The 24549-nt window shown below is 41.9% G+C and overlaps 2 protein-coding genes across 2 annotated transcripts in view; both read left to right on the top strand.

Moving 5' to 3' along the window:
* Positions 1-3722: 3722 nt before the first annotated feature.
* On the top strand, positions 3723-10052 carry T265_02270 (hypothetical protein; the record flags this gene model as incomplete). The annotated part of the gene is made up of 5 exons (XM_009166474.1): positions 3723-3845; positions 5007-5099; positions 7416-7484; positions 9378-9627; positions 9868-10052. 5 exons carry the CDS (start codon positions 3747-3749, stop codon positions 10050-10052), a joined length of 696 nt encoding a protein of 231 aa, XP_009164738.1.
* Positions 10053-10101: 49 nt separating this feature from the next.
* The window catches only part of T265_02269 (hypothetical protein), a gene marked incomplete at both ends in the record, with an annotated part of 30423 nt that continues 15975 nt past the window's right edge, over positions 10102-24549 (top strand). Inside the window, 6 exons of the mRNA XM_009166473.1 lie at positions 10102-10194; positions 13501-13680; positions 15050-15193; positions 15492-15610; positions 19652-19742; positions 20604-20855. Coding sequence (XP_009164737.1) covers positions 10102-10194; positions 13501-13680; positions 15050-15193; positions 15492-15610; positions 19652-19742; positions 20604-20855 — 879 coding nt within the window. The remainder of the gene's footprint in view (positions 10195-13500; positions 13681-15049; positions 15194-15491; positions 15611-19651; positions 19743-20603; positions 20856-24549) is intronic.

Genomic DNA, 24549 nt, shown 5'->3' with positions numbered 1-24549 from the left:
TTATGTTCGTCAATCGGTTGGAAAGTCTGTTGCATTGCATATGTTGTCCGACGCAAACAGCTTGCACCAATTTGCGGAAACTGAGAGGTCGGGTACCGGTTATTTCAGTAGAGACAGCGCGCGAGACGTCTTTGCTGAAAGATCGGATAAGCCCACGCGTGGATCCTACAGCCGGGAACCTTCAGTATTCAATTTATGTGACAGAGACAACCGGGTAATTTGTTGGTTTTTGGTTTTCAAGGTGGATTTGTACCAAGTACGCATCAGCAGAAACAAGTTGACTTGCGTGTACTTGAATTCATCGGTAGTAGACCTTAAATGAAAATGAGAGACTTTGTAATGTACTACTCATAAGGTTACTGGAAATTCATCGACAGCCCACGACCGGTTTCGCCCTTCTTGGGGCTTATCAGGTAGGCGCACTCCCCTGGTTTCCATCAACCTCATGTTCTACTTGAAACCAAATTGCACGAAATTAGCGAATATACACTCACCTGCAAACTAATTTGGTTCTTTCGAGAGACTCACCTGGAACCCAGTTGCCTGAGAACATCATAAACGAGATATTCAGCTGGGTTCCAGGTGAGTCTCTCTAAAGAAACAAATTAGCTTGCAGATGAGTGTATATTCGCTAAAATGAGAGACTCTTTATGGCAACCTTAAAACAACTCCTAGTTTCTGAAATATTTAAGAAGACAGAATTTCCATGATCAAATAGACACGCATTATTTATCCCTGGTGAAATATTCTCTCCGGGAGGCACAGCTGACTTGGAACAGTCTCTTTTGTGGGAAATTACGTGAATAATCTAGTGATCTACAGATATTCTCCGTTGTATTCAAAAGATTTTACTATACTAGATGGGGATTATCCCGTTCACTCCAGGGTTTCAGGCAACCAAAACCATTCCTATTTTACGGTTAGAAACCCACTATAGGATTAATTTGCAAAGTCTGACTGAAAAACTAAGCTACTCTTTGGAGGTCCGTGATTTCCTACGTTGGGAATGCGAACTTGACTGATACCTATGGGAACAGGGAGTAACAGTTCTTGAACAAAAGAATTCAATCTATGTTGAGTAGCCGAGGAAAATTCTACGGCAGATTGCTTCATGTTTGGAATCATCAGCACAGCACATCTCAGGAACTTCTGGAAGAACTCGAATCCGTGGCCTTCTAAGTATGAGTGTACGGAAAGAGAAAAAGGGAAATTTCATTGCTACTCGACTATCATAGTTATAGGATGGATTAACCTGGGACAAGCATGAGCTCCATTTGAAATAGAACATGTTATTACGTACTGACGTGATGAACTCCTATTAAACTCTGCTGTAATGTCGTATCAATCATAGTCCCTAGCGCGAAGAATAATAGCGAGTTTTTTCTCAAACTAAGTCACTTTGGCGAGTCGAAGCTTGCGTATCCTTTTTGTAAAATAGTTTTGCAGTTGACTGGAGAGTATTTATGGTGAAACGTGAATCACCATTTCGGAAAGACCCGCTCACTCAGATATGAGAGATGGCGAACATCACTTGGATATCCTAGGAGAAAACAGAGTAAAACCGGCACATGTTTTATGAAGGGTTTCACCTAAAGTAGGGAAACTAAAGATTTTGTCTGCTAAATGCTGGTCATGTTTTGAGGATGGATTGTGGGCATTTACGGAAAATGTAAGCAAGTACTATCAGGGTCACCTGCGATGCCGAACCTGTATCATGATCGCTGTTTTATCACTAGCAGAAAAACTCAGTGGAGTCACAGTAGTGGTGTTGTGTCATTATACACCTTTTACCAGATATAGACAAAACCAAGCAGATAAATTAAAGTCGGATGTGATGCAACTCAACGATTAATGCGCTCGATATACCCCAGTGAGTAAGCCACGGGGTTGATTCTGAGGGAACCAGGAGAGCGTAACTGAACAGCACTCGGTGGAAAATTTTGACCATACAGCAGATTAACGACCCAAAAAAGAGGTTCAGAAAGATTTTAGAGGTGGCAAAATACATGAGGCCGATTGTACACCAAATAATTAATCATTCACTTCTATCCGGGCGATACAACATTAACCTACGAAAAGGTACAGCACGAATTTTCACTTCCTGGACAGTCGGGTGATACATACCGTAAAGGCCTACCCACATGACGGAGGGAGGTGCTCAGTGCTTCTCGGGTCTAGCTTCTGGGCAAAATCCCAACTTAAACCTTAACTATTCTGTTGATGGTGTGAGGAGATTTTGGAATTTTCAATCTAGATTTCGTCCTGTAAGTGGACCCATTCTATGCTAAAAAGTTGTTTCATCCGTCTTGAGAATCATCAAAAGGGCAAATCTCACGAAGTTGCAGGGGGATTTGAACCCGCGAACTCCCGACTGGTACTATGGCAATTTGGCGCTTCGTTTACGAGGAGCTGATCACCGGTATAAGTATCACTTATACAGGATATAGCGCTTATTACCTTTCAGTCATAGGATCCATACCAAGTAATCACGTGCTGCTAGCTTCTGCGGTGATCACTTCTCCGATGTAAGGTTTACGCAACATGTGTATCTAATGTTTCCATCCGAGCTACAAACTTTTAACCAAAACATCTTCTAAACAAAAATAAGTATGACTGTAGGATTTGGGAGAATACTCGCCCAGACCACATGGCTTAGCTGACACCCCCATGAACAGTCTCAATACTGTGTACCCACCGTACCATGTCAGATGACAGGAAGACTGCATCGAGAAAGCACTTCCTTGCAATAACAAGCCCACAAATTAATGTTCTCAGGACAGCTGAAATAAGTCATTGCTTTTCCAACTATTTCGACGTTCAATAGAATTATCCATCAACCTTACTCTTCCGTTTTCTCTGGTTTCCTTTTTACAGACCCCATGATTGGTTTGTTTGTTGCATTATGGAAGTAGAATAGACGACTATTGTGTGACGTGCTAAGACAAGAATAAAAAACAAGTCTATACGAAAGCATCTACAAGGTCTATCGTGAACATGGATTATGGTCATCCAGTTAGGCAGTGCACTGTGACGTACCGACTTCCAAGCTGTTCGACCCTTTGACTCGACATTTTTTGTTTAGTTTTAAATAGAGTTCAAGAAGAAATAAATGAGTTCGAATTACGAAATCTATAAGCAGAAAACCGAACGAAATAACCTTGTCAACTGTTGTTCGGTGGTTGTTGCTTTAGCTGAGTCGAATGGCTTTTCCGTTTGTCTACTTCAAGGTGCATTTATGTGAAGGGAATCAATTACGCTCCATTCCTGACCTCGTGGCCATTTTCCATCTCCTAATTAGAATTTACTTGTTTGCAATTTTCGAATTCCTCACAACAAGCTCATCGGTGTCACTCATCGGTAGTCTTTAAATCAAGATGGGCTGACTAGGATTTCGCGGAACATTTGACATTGTGAACCTTGTTCTAATCTTCCGCTCAGCAAGTTGAATTTGAAATACAAACTTCCCGAACCAAGAATCTTGTGTTTTTGTTGGGAGTTTAGATCTAAAAATATTCGGAAATTTTCGCTGCAGTTTGCTTAGTATAGATAGCTATATGCTTATGAGTCAACCTGGCAAAAGTGGCCTTATATGAACTGATATGTCAGGATTCAAACAGGTATTTCCCGATTTACAGTTCTTCCAGAGCCAGAAGACCCAAGCAAATGAACCTACCGACATAGTAGAATGATTGGCTAACCATAACTATTTTTTCATCACTCAGCTCAATTCGTTTGATGGAGGAAGTATGGTTTCAGATGTACGCAGGACTAGCGAACAACGGTCACGACCGGATGTATTCTACAAATGTGAAAGGGGAACGCAGACCAACGTGATCGAAACGCGCGTGAGTATCTCCGAAACGCACACTTCTAACCATATTTTCCTGATTAAATACGTGCACTAAACTCAGGTTGTAGATCAGAGAGGGAACAGAAAGTCAATGGCTGGCTTATTTCAGTCGCACTGCGGCGATAGGTTAACCTCGTGATTTATCAATTCAGACTAGCCTAACCCATAATCCCTATTTTGAGGTTCAGCTGAGCATCGAATCATATATCAAGCCAGATTCATATGTTCCTCACGATGCTGAATTCCTTTCACGCAGACGAGTGGGCTTGATTTAAAATGTGTGATGAGAGTTATTCACAGTACGTAGGTAACAGGTTGACAGGTTGATAGTAAAAAGTGAGGTTTTTTGACTTGGCAATGGTGTACACCGTTGTCCGTTTGGCCAGTCAGTACACGCATTGACGACCCCCCTGATTTGGTGAAGAAACTTTTGCTACTTATCTGCCAAATTTGATGAACCGATCACCAACCACTCATCAACAATATATCATCTAATTAGTTCCCTGGTCGAAGCAATTTATGGACAAAATGAGATCAACTGAGTGCGTGACATGTACGATTAAATGTAGAATGACTGGCCTCAGTAAGAAAAACGAGTGATAGTATTTCGTCCGAAGATACTTGGCGCCGATTACCTCGAAATTCGCCACTATTTTCCGCGGAAGTTTTACTATTCTGGTTCAAACAAAGGAACGTTTCGTCTAGGTGGACACGCCCTTCTAGTGACTAGATTCCCGTAACTGAATGGTCCAGTGTTCAGACACCTATCCAGAAGGTTGTAATCCTCGGATCCCGTATGGATTCAACAATCACTCGGTTAAGGTAGCTTTTACATGGAAAGGTCCATTTCTTGCAGGGAGCAATTCGGAATGATTCGCAGTATGAAGTGGATCCTTTGTGCAAATCCTGGTAATAGTAGTGGTTGAAGCCCTTGCTACGCATTGAATGAAGCTAATTAAAACTATTCTGTACGGAATTAATGGGTAGGAATGAAACAAAGCACGACAATACCTTGTTTGATCGTTGCCATGACAGCGCTTTTTCCGTTTTCTGTGATACCCCAGAGGGTAAACCTGTCAGATAACATTGGCAACGTGTGGCTGAGTCTTTCAAAGTCTTAGAATAAGCTGATGATGATGTCTCTTGTTTGTTTCAGGACGATGCTGTTGACTGCAAATCGATTCAACGCTCCACATTCTCTGGCCAGGTAGATCAAGCAATAATATGTGATGCGTATGATCAACAAAAGGTGAGTTTCTGTGGGAAGTTCAAAATGGACGTAGATCGCTCAGCAGACCTCAGCCCAATTAAACAACCACATCAACTTCAACTTGACCAATTTGACCCCGAAATTCACCCAAATCCTCTAGCTTAGAGCTCTTCTATGATTTTAGGGTACTCAGTAGTGAGAACATGTGTGCATCAAACGCGACGCTGATACAACACCCTATTTATTTGCCCATCTGCTCAGTGCCCATCGCAACCTTGATACCGTAAGACTTCTGCAATGGATTGGTTATTTCGCCGTTTTAGTCTTTTGAAGGCGAATATTCTTCTACTGAGGTTGTTTTACAAATTACATCCAATCTCGAAAACATGTACCTCTTTAGGATAACTAATTACGTACCGTATGTGATTTTTTTACACATATTCTCTTATTTTATAAACGCCAAAACTTGAGGCAGCTGGGTGCGTCAAGATGAAGTACGCAGTTGAAGTCCTGATGGTGAGAGAATGTTTGCTTAATAAAGCAGCGATTTCTTCCGATAACTTCATAAAGCATCAAACTGTTTTCTTACTCTTTAAGAACTAACACCGAATTCCTAGCGGTTGTCGGTCATTTCTCCAAAATCACTCCTTCTAACTAACTGTTTATGATATCGGAACACAGACATAGGTGCAAATTCAAGTTATCGTTACTCGTGCTCCAACCCAGTGAGAGTTTGTTTGAACAGGGTGGGCCGAAGCAACCAGGTTGTCTCTTATGTTGCCCATCCACAGAGCCACTGGCCAGTCAGTCAGCTTGTGTGGAACGATGAAAGTTTGATTAATAAACCTAATTAATAGATGGATTCGGTCCAGTGAGCAATGTCAGCATGAATTTGCAGACCAAGAAGCATTGTATCCTTCTTTTCCCACCAGCACATGTCACACTGAAAGAAAGAAACCCGCGACCTCTTGAATAGAAATTTAGTAACCTGCCATTCACCCACGAGTGGCTGCTCAGCACTATGACTTGCTCACATATTAATATGACGAAGCCCTTATCATCATCGGATCACACAATGCTGATGAGAGGTAGTTTTTAATTAGATTAATGAAGAACTCCCATCCATGGTCCATATTTGCTAAGAGGCATTTGCAATTTTCCCCACGGGGCACGAGTTCAAGTCCCTATTGGAATTCGTAGGATATGCACAGATGAACATTCCTGATAGGGATTACACGATTATGGTTTCCACCGCGCAACTAGTCAGTCCACAATAAAGGGCTGGAAAGCAGTAAACAGCTGTTTTTGTCCATCAGAAAGAATCAACGTGCAGGTCTCACGAATATGAGGAGTTATTGTAGTTGGAGGTCAGATATTTCGACCACGAGCAGTCGATTAGCGGTGTCATTCGTCTACATCTAGAGGGGATACAGTAACACCCGTTCTTAATCCCAAACAGTTCAAATCACCTGGTCACGTGTCCAGCAACAGAAGTTTCTGAAATTCAAATCTCCTAGAGGCCCGAGAGATGCGCATTGCTGACGGTTCCTAATAAAAATGAAGCATCTGCACGGTGCACCTCGCCTTTTCTATATAGGTTGACTTCATGTGCAGGATCAAAAATCTCGACTGAGATTTCCAAGTCGAAAAGTTGCAGATTACTGCAAGACTTTTCAACTCAGGGCGACTGTGAATGCAACTTAATATCGGAATCCAAGTTACAAAAGCTTCTCACCACCCTAAAGGTATTGGTAATCTCTTGAGAGAGGAAAAAGTCGAACTTTCCTTATTCTGGAATAGTCTCAGCCTTGGACGGCGTGATGTGTTTGAATTACTTATTTTTTTAGACGACAATTTTTAAGAGTGCTGGTCATGCACTCCAGGCCACCTAGTCGTGAGATACTGCCAGTGTGAATCTCTCCGGATATTAGTAGGTTGTGCTGCTGCCGACTGCCAATAACGAGCATTCAGACAGCGTGTAAAACGACACTACAGGATGAGCTGAATCAACTGAACCAGATACGCCCTCTATTCAAGAACCAAACATCAAAACACCACAGTCTTCACCTCTGTGGTAAGTCGTTTTTATGTCCAGCTGGCCCCTTATGTTTTAGAGCATCTCCAGAGAAAAAAGTCTTTTTCGCCAAATATCTAATTGGTTTATCAACTAGGCGTTTTATGGCGCCCTTCTTCCATAAAATTCACATCACTGGAACTTTTCCTGGAAATTTTCTGCGCACCTCAAGGCAACTAACATAAGATTCTGTACGAGATTGTGGGCCATGATTTTATTCGTCTTTCGTCTGAGACACTTACTGGAGACTTTCACTACTCGATGTTCCATTTTTCCTTCAGGAAAAGCGTCCATTAACGAGCGAATCGAAAGTCAAGGAATCCACCTTCCAAATGAATAGCAGGGCACAGGTGAATCCAATAATCTATATATAATGTCTAATGTGAACTCATTTGGGACATTCATTTGTGAATTACGCTAATCCTAACATTCACTGTTGACCTCTACCCACGTCGACGCGTACCCACGAAGTTCTTTCTCGTGTGCCGCCGTTGAACAACTTCTAACCAAGTGATCGTATAACGACACACTGTACTGTGAACAAGTTGAACCAGGCAGGTACCGGGGTGGGAGCTGTGCACGTTGAAAGCTGACATAGACGGAGGCTGTTTGTTTATTTCCTAATCCAAGTGGATGATGATACACAACCCCGTAAATATACGTCTGCTTTTTTGAAGAACTTTTAAAGTCAAAACACACCAAGGGGGTAAGGTGTTGTAAACTGACGTTCCCGTTGCCATGGGCAACCTGTTTTGATGATATCCATAATCCCTGAATTGTTTGCCCACGGCAAATGAAACGTTGCATAACAACATCCAATTACACTACAGTGTTTTGACTTAAAAAACTCCATATTATACACCACTTGGTGCTAAATCGTCTTGATACTATCTGAGCCGAATTTGACCCAAAACTCTGAATACGTTCGCTTTTCTTTGCAGATAAAACCATCACTGTAATGAGTTAGTGGCGTGAACTGAATCAGGTCCACGCCAGAGGTCTAGCAAATGGGTTAAAATGGAGACTCTGGGACAAGAGCTCTTCACATGCATCGAATAATTCTGCCTGCAAACCGTTCATATATGCCTTTTCCATTATCTCTAAATGCTACAAGCAATCATCTAGTCTAATGCTTTCTACCAAGAACCAGACCAGAATAACTGCGATAATGATAAACTGTGCTTTGAAAACCGGGAAGAATAAGGTATGCTCAGTTTTTTGTCCGCGAATTTTGGTCCAATTTGCGGTTGTATCCGTTTACAACCATTCTTTGTGAAAAGTGAACTTTGTATTAATGCAGTCTAACTGAATTCTTCGAAGAAGTATCGTTGAAGATACTTCTGGAATCGAATAACTACTCCCAATTTGTCTGGAAACAATTGACCCCTACAGTCATTACCGTTGCGGTTTTGATAATCTGTACGCTACGTTAGTTCTTCTTAAGGCGTTGACTGCGTCCATTTACTGAGAACCATTTCTTGCACCCATTCTGCATACGCTGTCTTCAGTGTCTTGCATGGTTTATTTGGCGATCGGGCGCGGGCAGTCAGCCTTCCTCTGATAAACTCCGGATGACTTAGTGCATCGATTCCGTCCGTTTTATTATTTCCTCGGCAAGATAAACTTCCTCCATCATACTGGTTTCTAGTCAAATACAGATTCCGCAACTTTCAGGCTATTTGGTACAATTACGAGCAACGTTCTCAGATAATACTGTTGAACGAACCCTAATTGGTCTGCTTGTTTGCTGTTCACAAACTCCGCGCATCGTACAGACTGGTCTGATTTTACAGCGCGCTTGTTTTTCGCTACTCGTCAGTCGTCTTTACCTGTACTATGCTTATTTACAAATTGGCGTATTGTGTCCAGAAATTTAGCTTCGTTTTAAAAAACGCCATTCGACAAGTTATTTCTCTTGTACAGAACCAGATATATTGCCTTGGAATGGAACTTTTGTTCGAATCCAGTGATATCAGAGACCTGTGCGTACGCTCAGACCTCGCAAATTTATTCGCCATGTAATGCGCAGCGCACTATCCTTTGTCTCTATGTATTGCGTTCGTGGGAGTGTTGTTCTGCACCCCATATTTTGTCAGCAGTTTAGCATTAAAGCAACTGTAAACCGGATGCTCTGTTCGATAGTTGGAACGATCGCAAACTGAGGTTCACTGTCAACTTTCCTCAACACACGTTGACTTAGTGTGTACTCGCCACTAGACGCTAGGTTTTCTTGTTAATTTCAGCCGGAATATGTGAAAAACCTTGTGTACAATTTGCGTGTCCTGGAACGCATGGTTTGTCAAAATCAAATAGATGACATTTTGATGGACTACGTTGTGTGGAACGACCCAGCTGATGAATATCGGCAACACGGAAGCCTATATCCACTATGGCGAATCAAGCATACTGAAGTACGGGCAAGACATCTACCAGTTAGTTGCATAGAATGGTCAAATGCCTATATGGACTTACTGTATATAGGATACGGATCATGTAAGTTCAAACCAGATATGTGTTTTTTCATTTTCTGCCACCTCGTATCTTCCTACCAGTGAACCATATTTGCCATTTGAATAATATAAGACATTGCTGACGCTTTATACCTTTGAAAAAATATTGTTGTTGATAATGATATGAAGAGATCTGATAATTTCCAATGGTGATTTTGCCCGGTCCGCAAAGTTAGTCCATGCTGAAAAGCCGAGAAGCTCTTCACACCTTTTTCGTCAGTAGTATGCATCTCACGAAACTCAGAGTTTCGGAAATGCGACCATCCGGCCAGTAGTCTATCACTGAGCCATTTGTCCACAGGTGTTTGCACAGGGGGCGAAATAGCCCAAGTGGTTAGAGCGCGAATTTACCGACCGGAAGGTCCGTGGTTCGAACCCGACATTCGGCACTCGACTTCCCCTGTCTAGGCTTGGGCAACCTGGCAGTATCCCAGCCCTCGTGCTTCCTTCAGGTGGCATGGCAGCTAGGCACCGGAAGGGTGCTACAGCTGAACGATTTGTATTTTTTTTATTTATTTGTTTGCACAGCAGTGTGATGAGCTCTGTCTTAGTCAATCACCCCTCAATCACGGAAATTGCCTGACACCATCGTTGCTATCCGGAGAAACACTACACCTTGAACCAAGAGGAGATTTTAGAAGGTTGCTGCTGCAAACCCCGGGTCTGTATCACCAGTTTTCTGTTTGTTCTCAATGTTAGTTCACAGTTATTTTCTATTAGTTGTATTGCATTGCACACTGTTCCAAATTCCCAGTTATTGTATTGCATTCCGTGTATATTTGGCCCGCCTTATTACCTTAGTGATGGCAATCATGAGCTAGCCATAAACGTAAACCTAGGCACGCTTTATGAGTGGTGCGGGCTACAAGATAATCTTTGCATACAAGATGGGTCTTAGTTGTTCACCAGTTGAACATGCTGGTGGTTTTAGCACAACAATTTGGTCTTACTCCTTGAAACGCACGCTGCATACAGATCTTCCAGCTGGCCTCACACGTGACTCAAAGCAAACCCAATATGGCATCACCCACTGTGCTTGGGGTCCATCGGTGCATATAGACTGGAGAGGTAAATCTATTTGTATCGTTTGTATTCACATAATGTTACTACAGGTTATTCTCGGTAACGTCAAAATTTTGTACCTATATCAGACGAAATAATTCAAGGTGTTCTCATGTTTCCAGCCTGGAGTTTGAACACATGAGAGGATGTTTTACCGAGCTTTCTGTAATGCTCGTAGGATGAACGGTTCTAAAAGACCAGAATATCTATCTACGAGGTGGTTCATTGTACAACAGATTTAGGTAACTAAGCCCGATAGTGAATCTCTTTATATTGATTGTGTTGACTAGCAAATCTATTTCGGATGCATGCAGGAGTGAAAATATTATTTCCGTAGACCGAAATCGGGAAAAGCTACTCTTGGACGACAAAATTCCAAACCAGCAGGTTTCGTTCTACTCTAAAATAGAACGTCGGAGTGGACCTGTATCGGACAGCATTTTGCCCCGTGACCTGGGGTTAAAGCGGACTGAGAATGTTGGGACACGGACATTCGTTTTGCCGAAAATCTTTTGGTCACTCTGGTACCGATGCTTACGCGCAGCGTGTCAATTAGTGTTGTCTTACCTGGCCTCTGTGTTAACTATTCTAATGGTTCAACTATCTAATTAACTTTGTCAGTGGTGTGACTGAACTATACTGATCCGTGATCGACCAACGAAGGAAAGTAACTGAGAGCGTGTTCTGGTCGTTATTTAACCATGTTAAGGTTTCATAATGCTAACATGTTTAAATCCATTTTTACTTGTCAATGCATTACCTAGAAAATGATTTAGTTTGGCACTTTTGGTCGCATGAAACCGGTCACTGGTACAAAGATATTACAAAACTTAACCGTGTTCATCAGATAGGCTAAGAAAAAACTCAACATAAGACACCAGTTGTTAGTGAATATAGTTTGATTTTCCATACTGGCTTTCCGGATATGCCTTCCGAACAGGAACTCAGCCTTGTACTTTTAATGCATAAATACTTCACCACTGGTGTTATGCATTTGGAAGAAAATACGGTGAATTTTCTTGAACCAAGAAGAAACGATTGTCAGCAATGTGGAGTATACAGCGTAAAAACCAGAAGTGTTTTTTTCACCGAAAATTACCGCTCATTTTCACGAAAAATAAACTGTTTAAAATCAACTTACGTGGCCAGGGAACTATTAGATTCTGAGTGACGATGTCGGAAGATTCCACACCTTGTCCGCTACAGATGTGTCACTAAGAAGCGAGCAAACAGAAGTCAGACAACCGGGATTCTAAAATTCAACGAAGATAAATAAGAAAAGCAGTTCACACCCAGCCCCTGTATTTGTAGAGTAACTAGCCTTACCGTTAAGGAGCCAATACTCTTCATATAAAGACTTCACACACTGCAACAACCTGAACTTGATGAAAAAAGCATTATGGATTCAGCTAAATTCATCTCTTCTGGTAAGCACTGCAGCCCACTTGCTTCTATCTTCACAGTTTGAGTTTTTACTTGGCGATGTTGAAGGTCCTTGCCAGTGAATTTTATTGAACACGTGAAGTAGGATGCCGAATGTAGCGGGTAATTTATAGTAGGGATCGGGTGGTTTGTGATTTTAAGTGTACTCTTTTAGGCTATCTTTGATTGGTTGAAAGAAAATAAATTTTTCTGGCTTTGAAGCCGATCGCTTTCGTCAACCCTTTTTTGCTTTACGTCAAGTCTTCTTAGTAAACATCCTGGCTACTGTCCATAGCTGAGGGGATGTGGTAAAATAAGTTAGAAGTACCTTAAAGTCACATATTTTTGTGTTGAGCTGAAATTATTAAGAACTTTTTTATACATATTTGGAGTACACTGCTACAGAGAATAGATGTCTTTGTGAAGACGAACACTATCGCTGGTCCCAGTTCATTACCGTCATAACAGACTTCTCCTAACTCTGACCATTTCCTTTAGTTATTACTTCTATCTAAGCTAGGGAAACTTGGCAGTATCTCAGCGCACATGCTTCCTCAGGGTGGAATGGCAGCTAGCAACCGGAATGGTGTTGTTACAATGTTCTTCCAATGGGATTGCACTGTATTACAAAATGTTTGCTTTCGTACCTGGATAGCGCGCTACCCTGTGGCTTGAATGTTGAGTAGTTGTCATGTTTGCAAACTGTCTTTACGATTTGGCTGGGTTTTATTATTTTGCGGGCTAAGAGGCTTCTAGTAGCACGAACAAGCTATGCGCAGCTGCATGGATTTTTGTGAATCGAGTTGGTTTCCGGCTGAGTGCCAATGACTGCACGAACAAATGGACACTTGTGGAGAAACTTGTACCAAGGTTGAAGTTGTTCAAAACATTTGTACCTGTTTGCAACCTGTTATTAATTATGAAAATCCCTACCATGTTAAATTTGAACTTTTCCCTTTCATAGGTTAGTTGAAAAGTTTATGGTTCTGAACTTAAATTGGAAAGACACAAGAATCTCACTGAGGTTTCAATACTCTGTCTTACGTTTTAGAGGCATATTCAAGATTAGTTGTTTCGTCATTTCGTTGAAGCGGGCTGAATTTACGGTAATTTCCAGTATTGTCGTCGAGGTATTGATTGTTTCTCGAGTAACGAGGACGAGGAGTTCATGCAAACGCAAACCTCTCAAACAGGAAATCATATCAAGCTGGTGCCGTTTTACTACGCACTGTCCACTGTAAGATATAGTCAGTATTTGGTTTACATGGCAGGTCATGGTACATCAGTCTTTTGGCTGTACAATCAAATCCATGGTCAATCAAATTCAGGTACTTTAACTCGAGAATACCACGATTTTTCATCCATAGCAAAGGACCAGAAAATGGGAGGTGCAATTTTGTTATTCAGTTTGAAAAACACAACCTATCCGGAGTACACCATCGTCACTGCTTCTCCAGTGTTGGCTCTCCATGTCCATCCCATGAAGCCAAATATTATATGTGCTGGATTTCTGGACGGATCGGTAGCAGTCTACACTTTGAAGAACGAAAGCGTAAGTCGTAAACGAGATCTACTCCCAACATTCATTTAAAGGCTTTAACTGGAAAGAGTATCAGTGAGTGAGAATCTAGAACTTAATGGGATATTGATCAGTCCATAACAGTTTCATAGATGCCATTCTACATCGGAAAAATTTAGTTTACTTAGAGTCTACTGTTCATGGTAAGAGAAAAAAGACTAGGACTTAGCAACTGAAAATACAAGGCAGAGTTTTTTCTAGGAGTTTTTTTTCGAAAAGTAGGTGGGCAAAGTGTTCTGTTGCTCTAATTCGGGCAGTAGGATGTTTAATTATACACGGTATAATAAATCATAATTTTGGCGGATTCGATAGCTCCAAGATGTGGTGTAATTCGTCGAAACGGTAAACATTTTTGTCACAAATGTTTTCGTCAGTAATACGTGAAGTCCTGCTTGTTTACAGTGGTAAAAACATTTGCAAGACGCTAGTATTTCTTTGATTGCTCTTGGCCTCAAGATGTAAAACATGGGGCTTATATCTGAAAGTTCATAGCGTCAGAGGGAGAGTGACAGATGTGTACAAGAAAATGTTGGTGTCATGTGATCAGGATAGTGGCAATCAGATGTTCAGTGAAAAGCAATAAATGAGTTAATTTCGTCCTTCAATGTGGCGTGTGCTTCGCCATGTGTTCTGCCTGACGTACGTCTACTCCTCTAAGGAACATGCCCACACAAATTATTGTGAACTGATAGCCTAAACGGTCTGCAGATAAGCCCAACCAAGCACTTCCCCACTTGTGGAGTACAGTGCCTCTGAATATTTGGCTAAGACGCATTTTAACAGCACATTACGATTGTTCTTGAGCCTTGTTCATTGGGCGTTCGATATTGGTTGTCAATTACAAGAACAACCAAGCATTGTTCCTCGGTACTATGTGAACTGCTTGAACTGTTTGAGGCTCTGCAGATTCACAAGCTTTTACAAGACGTTTGAGGCTTTTACTAACAACCTTTGCCAGTGTGAGGAAATTCGTGAATTTTTAATTCGGATTTCATCCAGTAAGTGCAGACAACTAGTGCTGAAAATTTGATAAGCACTGTTCAGTTGTTTTATTCTTATTGGAAGGCATCAGTGGTACCCACCTCGCGAAAATCCGAGGCGTTTAGAACCCTCAGCTTTCCAACCAACAGCGGAACACTTGACAGTTAGGCAACGGACGGATGCTCAGAAGTATAATCAATCTTTTTAACTGTGGCAAACTGCAAACACGTTTAGCTGTTTATAGCAGTGTTTTGAATAGCCTAATCTTGTCTACGACTGATACGAATTTGGTTGAGTTAGATTCTATCATATGGACTTTGGAAAGGTCAAGCATCTTGTAAACCAATATACGTGCTAAAAGGTTATCGGTTCTCATTTAGCTGTAATACCCTTTCGGTGCCCAACTGCCATGCCAGCAGAAGGAAGCACGATGGCTTGGATACTGTCAGGCTGTCCAAGCCTAGACAGGGAAATTCGAAAGGCGAAACCACGGACCTTTCAGTCAGTAAATTCGCGCTCTAAACACTGGGACATCTCGTCCATGTAACCTATTGACGGGTCTCAACATATCCCATGGACCGCTTCCCTCATTCAGGCTGTCTAGGGTGTTTACTGCTCTGGTTCCAAACTGGAACAGTCCAACTATAGGTTTCTGTCCTCATGTTGTCATCCACAAGTTGAAAGTTCACGTAAAGTGTATCTTTGTGATGTACTACTCATAAGGTTGCTGAAAATCCATGTGTCACCTATTGATGGGTCTCAACATATGCCATGGACACATGCCATGATGTACTACTCATAAGGTTGCTGGAAATCCATCGACAGCCCACGACCGGTCTTGCCCATCTTGGGGCTCAACAGGTAGGCGCAGTCCCCGAGTTTCCGTCAACCTTATGTTCTACTCGAAACCAAATTGCTCGAAGTTAGCCAATATACACTCATTCGCAAACTAATTTGGTTTTTCGAGAGACTCACCTGAAACCCAGCTGAATCCCTCGTTTGTGCTGTTTTCAGGTAACTGAATGTGCTGAAACATGAGGCGGCCTGGTGCACCACATTCAGTTGCATGAAAACTTCACAAACGAGAGATACAGTTGGGTTCCAGGTGAGTTGAAAAACCAAGTTAGTTTGCAAATGAGTGTATATTCGCTAACTGACGTGAACTAGTTCATCTAAACAGTGAGCGTGGCAAAACATTCTCATCTAAGGGTTTATTGCTTTCCGAAATCACAGTGTTCTCCTCCAATGTGGGAAGTACTTGGAACGTTCGTTTCTCGAATGGTCTCACTCTGTTAAAACACGCTCTCCTGACACTTGTTGCCGAACATCCTTTTGGTACTCACTACTCAGATGGACACATCAATGAGGAGAATCACCAGTCCCCCACATTACTTGATTTGCTATTGATTGCATAAAGCATACCAGTAGTGAGAGTGTTGGCTACGCTGAGCAACCATTTGATGACGCTGAACAACCATTTGCTGACGCTGAACATTGTGGACGAATGTAGTGAACGCGATGCTAATAAGGCATTTCTGGGAGTGTTGGCTACGCTGAGCAGCCATTTGCTGACGCTGAGCATTGTGGACGAATGGAGTGAACGCGATGCTAATAAGGCATTTCTGTTGTTCACAAAATTTGCCCCACTGTTAAAGCGCAGTACGTCCAAATAATGAAACCTGTTGGCCGGATGCTCCTAAGGATACTCTTAATTATGAAAATTGTAGCTACAACATCACAGAGGGTAGTACTTCGGACGCAACACAGGAAAGGTCCACCACTGCAACCACATTCTCAATAGAATACTTTGTCACAAGCATTTCTTGAGTAAATTGTATCCAAATGGAATTTAGGTCTTGTTCCCGACAATTTGATTTCTGCTCGGGAAATCTGTGGAAATTTCGGTCGTCCTACAAGTATCTTTGTAATCTTCGTGACCAAAGATTTCAGATTCTGATTGTTAGTCAGCTGGAGTGAACTCGTCAAAATGGCAACTACTGTTTGTATAAGTGAGTAATGTCCATTAATGTGAAACTACATTAGACTGTCATATCTGACAATGTGTTTCTCTGAACCAATTGTACTAGAGTATATATATGTAAGGTATTTGCGGTCAAGTAGAACTGAATTCAGGATTGTTCATCCAGGAGATTCATGGACAGAAATTCGAGCATACAAGTGGTGAAAGAAAAGAGGCACCTCTAAGTGCATCCAAACGGATGCTTTATGGGCGTTTCACGGACGTCTACGCGAGACACATTTTGAGAGCCGTACATGAAGCACTCCAGTGGTCTGTTTTATTACGCGATAAATGCGTAGTTCTGAGGCCATGGACCTCGAAGAGAATAATGATGTACAATAGTGGATTTACAAAACCTTCTTACCAAGCACATTTTCGCAAGGTCGTGGTGCACCGCGTATCGAAGTTACGTTGTTGGGTTTCACAGAGGTCTCCGAAATTCTGATAGTTTAGAGAAAGAGAACAGAAGCAGAAGAGTAATGTGGCGGCGACGCGTGCCAGCTACCTGAAAGCCCTTAGAAAAATGGGTATGTGGGACTACCTGGAACTTCTAGGATTTACGTGGCCATCCCGATTTTGAGAGGACAATACTAACAATGAACGAAGAGTGGTAACTGAAAAATGTACACCACTCATAAGGCTGGTGAAAACACTTTGACGGTCCATGGCTGGTCTTTTCATTCTGGAGGCGCCTAATAGGTATGTTCCATGCTTTTTGTCAACTATTATGGTGAGAGATTGGCGAAAGACACTTACTTAAAAAGTAGAGTGGTGTTTACTGGATGCATATGGACGATGTCAAGCAGGTAAGAGTTGCAGATAAAAGACGAGGCAAATAATCTTTCTATTAATAAAATTCAAGATGTGGGAAATGAAAAGAGTATGATGAGGTAATGTGGACCTGATCCTGTGAATAAAATCCTGTGCGAGATTCATGAGAGACAAAGTAACCCAAGATGTCCTGATTAAAAAGGAAGCAATTTTTGGCATGAGTGGTCAGTAGTGTTTGGCGGGATAGTCTAAAGATTGGACGCTGAGAGAGGAACTTTGGGAATGGAGAATAAATCAACAAGATATTCCATGCTTTTTATCAACTAGTATGGTGAGAGATTGGCGAAAGACACTTACTTAAAAAGTAGAGTGGTGTTTACTGGATGCATATGGACGATGTCAAGCAGGTAAGAGTTGCAGATAAAAGACGAGGCAATACGAGGCAAATACCTTTCTATTAATAAAATTCAAGATGTGGGAAATGAAAAGAGTATGATGAGGTAATGTGGACCTGATCCTGTGAATAAAATCCTGTGCGAGATTCATGAGAGACAAAGTAACCCAAGATGTCCTGATTAAAAAGGGAGCAATTTTTGGCATGAGTGGTCAGTAGTGTTTGGCGGGAAAGTCCAAAGATTGGACGCTGAGAGAGGAACTTGGGGAAACGGAGAATAAATCAACAAAATTAGGAAGCTCGAAGAAACAAGCTGAGATGTGCATAGGATTTGGAGAGGTTTGGTTAGTCTGGACGTCGCAGAAAAAACAAATTCCAGTAGAGACTTCTGGGCCAATCAACGGTCATTGATAATCTCTCTGTACAGCGATAATCCGTTCACGATTGTTTAAGATACGTGGGTATATTATGGAGTACTAGAAAGGATAGGACGTGGCGTAGTGGGCAGGACCACCATCAGTGAATACAAAGCTGCTGAGCGGTTCCCTGCCAAAAAATTATTTGATTACTAATAACAATGGAGCTGAAAAAGGAAACAATGACTCTGCAATAATATCACGAGTCTTGAGGGCAGCTTTAGTGCGGCCTCACCCCGAAAGCGTGCATTCCTATTGTCCATTTGGGAATGTCTCCCAGACAGTTGGGGTTTTGGAGATCAGCGTGGCCTGTAGATACTGAAATCTGAAGATCTACCATATTTGCCTCATCGAAAGTGTCCAACAAAAAAACACCGGAGTTTTCAGACGTATATCAGAAGGGCACTTGTAGAGCAGCTGCTCCTAAACAGCAACGGTAGATTTTCAAGATCTCACCTTATTTGTTTTACCAGTAAAGAATAAAACGTGAAAAAATATGGGTCTGGTAGTGACGGGGCGAAAATTGTCAGAGTTTGAATGAGTTTCACGACTGAAATTAGGAAAAGTAAAACGTGGTTCAAACAAGCGCGTGATTTCTGGAGATTATATAATACATGTTAAAGGGGAATAATTGGGTGCTTAGAAGAGTGAATAAACGTTGGTGTCCTTGAAAACTCACAGACATTGAAAAGTCACACCCTTTTGTCGCGAAAGGTACACGAACACATCACCGGCAGACCGGTGGAAGGGAATCGTGCAGTGCAACCACTAATAGTGGCAGACTTATCTAAACCCTAGAACAAATATTTTTCGGTAGGCCAGCCTGGTGAGATTTTAGCTTGATGACCGGAGAAATTGACTTTTGTTACTTTGGTTGTAGTTTTGCCTTAGTTGAGTGCAGACGTCGAATCATTGTGGACGAGTGAAGATTGAATTTGTCGCCTGAGTTGGCCCGATTCATTCTTCCGACCAACAAGAGGGACTCAGCAGAGACTGTCATCAACACCAGTGTGTATGTTCAGTTAAAACGTATGTTTGATGGAAATTTGGGGACTAAATCTAGCGGTGGGGTTATCAGCAAACTTACAAGTAGGTTTCGTCAAGAAATGATATGATTAACATATTTTTGATGACTGGGTGATTTGTCTATGCTTCTGAGAATAGTCTCCGTAGAGATCTTGATTTAACAAGATGGGATATTTCCAACAAATATGGGAATAAGATCGGACTAGTTCTTCCACTGCTGGTGAAAGTGTTTTGTCGGGAAGCACTTCGAGATAGTGACTTAGGCAGGTTATGGTGAGAGGATTTTAATGGGGCCTGAGTAGACTAGGCGAAGTAAGTAAGTTGGTAATTGATCAGGTGGCTGTTGATCTGTTCGCCGAGCTTGGCAATTGATTTGCAAACGTTTCGTCACCATTCTAGTAGACATCTTCAGTGCGCTGTTGGTTGGGTAGTTCCTCTCTTTGTGCCTGCGTTTATATAGTCTATAGCCTTTACGCTGTAACCTGGATTCTGGTTGGCCCGTTCTTGATCTGTATTGCGTCGTGGTCGGCTTCTCTGTTGGTTTGCTGCGTGTCTCTTATTTTTGTAGCTTGCTGTTCTATTGATTTTTTCTTTGCGTCCTTGTTCGGCCTCGGGTTCTATGGTTCTGGATTTCCTTTGTCCTCAGAGGCTGGTAGGCAGGATCAATCTCAATGCGCTTGTTTATTGCTCCATCAGTGGAGTACCACCCCTCCAAGTAAGGTTGGTGATAAAGAAGACGTCCACAGCTTTCCAAGAGTCACCGCGGTTGACCGAGATGGAAGCGAGAAGAACCACAAGATAAGCTAACTAACTGATGGTCGAAAAACATTTCCCTTGGAGGTCAGTTTGATACACAGAGGTAGAAAATGCGAATCATTTTAGGAGATTGATATCTAAGGCGGTCAAATACACTGACTTCGACAGTAGAAACAAAGGTCAAAGAAAAGAATGCAGTGTCCAGTCTTGAATGTGACAAGTTTCACAGCCGGACTCAGTACTGAAAGCGACAGTTAAGGTAGTTAAGGTTGATTGAGCTTGAAAAATGACGTTTTGTCGAAATATTGGTGGCTAAGATGCAAGTGTACGTTATCAGTGTACAATTGGACAGGTGTGCTTTATCAAACCTGCTGCCAAACTAGGCTAACAGGTCAACTGGCACTTGACCCTCAGCATTCGCTAGTGGAACGATGCCCGTATGAAGGACACCATAGTTTCCTGCTCATTCCTCTGTTACCGGTTCTGCAGACTGTTACGTTAATAGATATTTCACACTTTCTCTCACTTTCAGCAACCAGTCAGCCTGGCCAGTCTTGATAACCAAAGAGGATTCATCTTAAACGGAGATAAAGGACCATCTGATTCGCCTGCATGGAGTGTCACTCAAACTCCTTATCACAGTATGAATATGTTTTCAGAACTAGAGACCAGGCACTACGACTCTTGTTGGCATGTAGCATGGCACCCAAAACCGAATGAAACCACAATGGAATTCCGGTCATTGGGTGCTGATGGACGAATCATATCCTGGTTTCTCGAATCCGTAAGTCATTTGAACAATCGAACAACAGAAACATTTGCTACTGGTAAAAGGATTAACTTCGGGCTTCTAACTACCCTAAGTTTATCAATATGCTTAAGTATTATTAGGCTGATGATGAACAGTATGCAAGGATGGGTAGAATATTCTAACACTCAAGGCATAGTGAAGGCAACTTGTTAGATTTAACTATGCGTCATTTATATTAGAAGATGAAACCCTGACTTTCCGTGTCATGCATTGGCAGAACCCCGTCCAGTCGTCCTTCCGAAGAAAAGAGTGGGTGTTTTCATGTGCTCAGCATACTTGGCTGATTAGAGTGAAAATGGAACCGAGTTGATCTTCGGCCAACATATTCATTCATTCATTCATTCATTCATTCACTCATCCATCCATCCATTCATTCATTCATTCATTCATTCACTCATCCATCCATCCATTCATTCATTCATTCATTCATTCACTCATCCATCCATCCATTCATTCATTCATTCATTCATTCACTCATCCATCCATCCATTCATTCATTTATTCATTCATTCATTCATTCACTGGTTTTTGGGTTATTTTAATGCACTCTACATGTAGGACTTTGTAACTAATCCAGTGTTGGATGGCATGCACGTCTAGACTCATTTAATCTATCTGTGTTCCCAAATGTCATTTGAAAACGCATTTTCGTTAAATACGTCGATTCGTGCAAACTCTTTGCAAGAGCATCTTCCTGGGCAGATCGTTCGGCGATTCCGGTATATGACTTACAATGTATGACCTGTTTTCATATTCTGAAGTCGTAACCTGGCACTGTTCCAGTTTACTAATAAACTGTACCCATTCACAAATCTGGATATCATCAAAGTGTATTTTTTGTGGTTGGCGATGCTGGTTAAAGTAACGTTTGGCTCAGCAGAAAAGAACAATTTTTGAGTGCCCCGTTGTGCTTCAGATATAACCAGATCAGCAACAAGCATTTTGGTTTTTAAAAGTCCCGACTCAAAGAGCGGTGAACAACGCTGTCTGAGCCGATTCAAACTCATGGTTTTGAAGCAGCAAAATGGGTTTTTCCGGGGAGTAATGCAAGCGGTTCTCAGTCAGTCCATGGACTCAATAATACACTACTCTAATAAAGTAATCTATCCCTTTTCACTTGTTTTGCATTGATTGTTTCCAGCATTCAGCTAGGCCACGTTGAGTTACGCTCGAAATCCTGAAATTCATAACTTTCAAACTGAGGTTTATTGGCAACTGCGACACTATGTTTACACTATGTTTACAGTAAAGTTGTACAGATCCCAAATCGTGGGATTAGGCCGGATTCTGTACACCCGTTTAAAAAACTGCTTTTTCCAAACCGGATCCTTAACTTTGAACCGACTAATGGGAAGGTGACCACAAAATAACAAAACTCACGTACTGATTTAAACAAGAGGTACGGTGGCAACGTCAAAGAGTGGCTTTATAATTTGTCCCTGCAGGATCGTGTTATATATTGACTACGTGAGTCAGTGGAATGCCTCAAATGCTAATCAAGCATTTAGTGTTCGACCTGGGGAAAATCAATGGAGTACCGCTCAGTCAAATGGCTAGTGTAACATGTTTTATTCTGAATTGTGTTACCTAGAACTGCGGAGTCTCATATGAATGACGAGATCCATAAAACTGCCTTCTCTTGTACTCTTAAGATTGGCTGTAGAAAACAATCATTCAAATACAACGTTGGCAGTGACTGACTGTTGTATTGCGGTGAAGAACTAACTTATCTGGGTATTCTATGTTATACCGTTAAATTTGAAGAGCAGATTATTCGCTCGAAACGTGACGTTTCGATGCTGGATTCGATAATAAAAATGCAGTGCAGGTCGTCATAACAGCTGAGCACATAGGATTCTGATATAGCTGTTTTGGGTAGTTACGATGATGGCTGGATATGGGAACATGAAGACGTTACGTGCAAAATTTAAGGGTGCAAAACACGGCTCTAAAATGGGGAAGCTTCTTTTACCGGCCCGCTTTTTTCTCGTTGGGAGAAGTTTAATCAACGGTATCCAGCTTGTTTGCCGGCATATGACGCCGAATTTACGTCTGCTTAGTTTGAGCTACGCAATCGAACTACTGGCATCCCTAATACCGTTTACTTTGTTGAATAAAAGCACGTCAGACTTGATGGAACTATGCTTATTCCTGAAGATCCAGATAAACGTGGCGGGAGTCGTATGTTAGCAAATCTGACCGACTCCCAGAAACATTCTCCAAATAGAGAGATGAATTTTTTGCACAACTTCGTGATTTTTAACTAAACCGCCAGGAGCGCAAATGTTATGGAAAAATCTGCAGATACTGTACTCATGTTTATAGATTTGCTTTATAGTGACCACCATCAACGCCATGATATACTCAGAAAAAGCATTAAGCACTGTAAGATATGAGTACCCACACATATCAGTCAAAAAGTAATAAAAGGCTGAAAGTTTGCATCAGTGCCTCATTTTATGTTAATTGTTTCGAGAAGCACTCCAGAATACCAAATTTACCGTCGAAGGACCAAACATCGGTGCTGTCGATTACTGTTCAGTGAATGAGTTTAGAACGAAATCAAAGAGAACATCTGGTGTATCGTTCTAGCCGAAAAACCACCCCCTGTGTCAGCTGCCTTCTAAAGCATAAAAGATATAACTCGCGTTGAAAGCGTTCCACACTACATTTTCACAGGACCATGGGCAGTCGACACGATCTTGTCCATGCGTTTGTCCACACAGTCAAATGGAGTCATCGCCAAATATGTAAGTAAAGAAGTAAAGCAGAACGAACGGTTACGTAAAATCTGGTGTTTGTATGATGTTAGCTCATCCGGAACGCCACGAAGAGACCTCAAAATGAGGGAGTGGTTCTGTTTGTCGGACTTCTGGATTAGATTTCTACTACTATTTAAGCAGTAAGGCCATTCTGGGAATAGTCTGATGCTGACCACGCCTATTGTTGAAAAGACGGCTAACTTCGCTTTCACCTTGACAGAGTCAGCCGCCAGCCGTTTCGACAGACTGAAACACAATTCGCTGAACGAATACATATATACTCGTGGTTCAATTGTCAACCCAAAACACTCCACAGGTTAACCGTCAACCGTTATTTGTAATCAGATTTCCACAGTCTTTCTATGGTTTGGCAAAATAATTCTAGAAGCGCTGACCTAGTACAGGCGTGTACTGAAGAAAATAAGGCAAACGTATACACGATTGACAAACAGTTTGCAATTCGCATCCACATAACTTTAAGGTTTTTGACTAAACCAAGAGTTTGCATGAGTAGAAACCGCGAGGTTAGTGGTTTTCGTGTATCAGGAAAGTGCATTCCTCGACCCAACCAGTTAGTGTACACTTTACTTCAGATGACGGCGTCCATTAACGAGTTGCATTTGACACCTAATTTGATCACATTTGGTCACCTCACCCGATCACATTTTTCAGCCTGAGGACCTGTAATTAGCTGCTAGATTCTGCCAGTAATCGATGGTATGTGGACCATACATCTCGACCAGCAGTCAATCCAGAAGTACGAGAAGAATTTAAGTAGTGATGTCATCATCATCATCATTATTGTCAGCTGTAAGAACCGCGTACTCGTCGTACGCTGGTTGTAGCTGCCACAGTTTCGTTCACCGATGATTGGGGGGGGGGTAGGTAGTGGCGCATGCGACCCG

The sequence above is a fragment of the Opisthorchis viverrini genome (genome assembly GCF_000715545.1).
Source record: "Opisthorchis viverrini unplaced genomic scaffold opera_v5_26, whole genome shotgun sequence".
Taxonomy (NCBI): domain Eukaryota; kingdom Metazoa; phylum Platyhelminthes; class Trematoda; order Opisthorchiida; family Opisthorchiidae; genus Opisthorchis; species Opisthorchis viverrini.
Note: the sequence above shows the minus strand (reverse complement) of the source record. Positions and strands in the feature narration are given on the sequence as shown.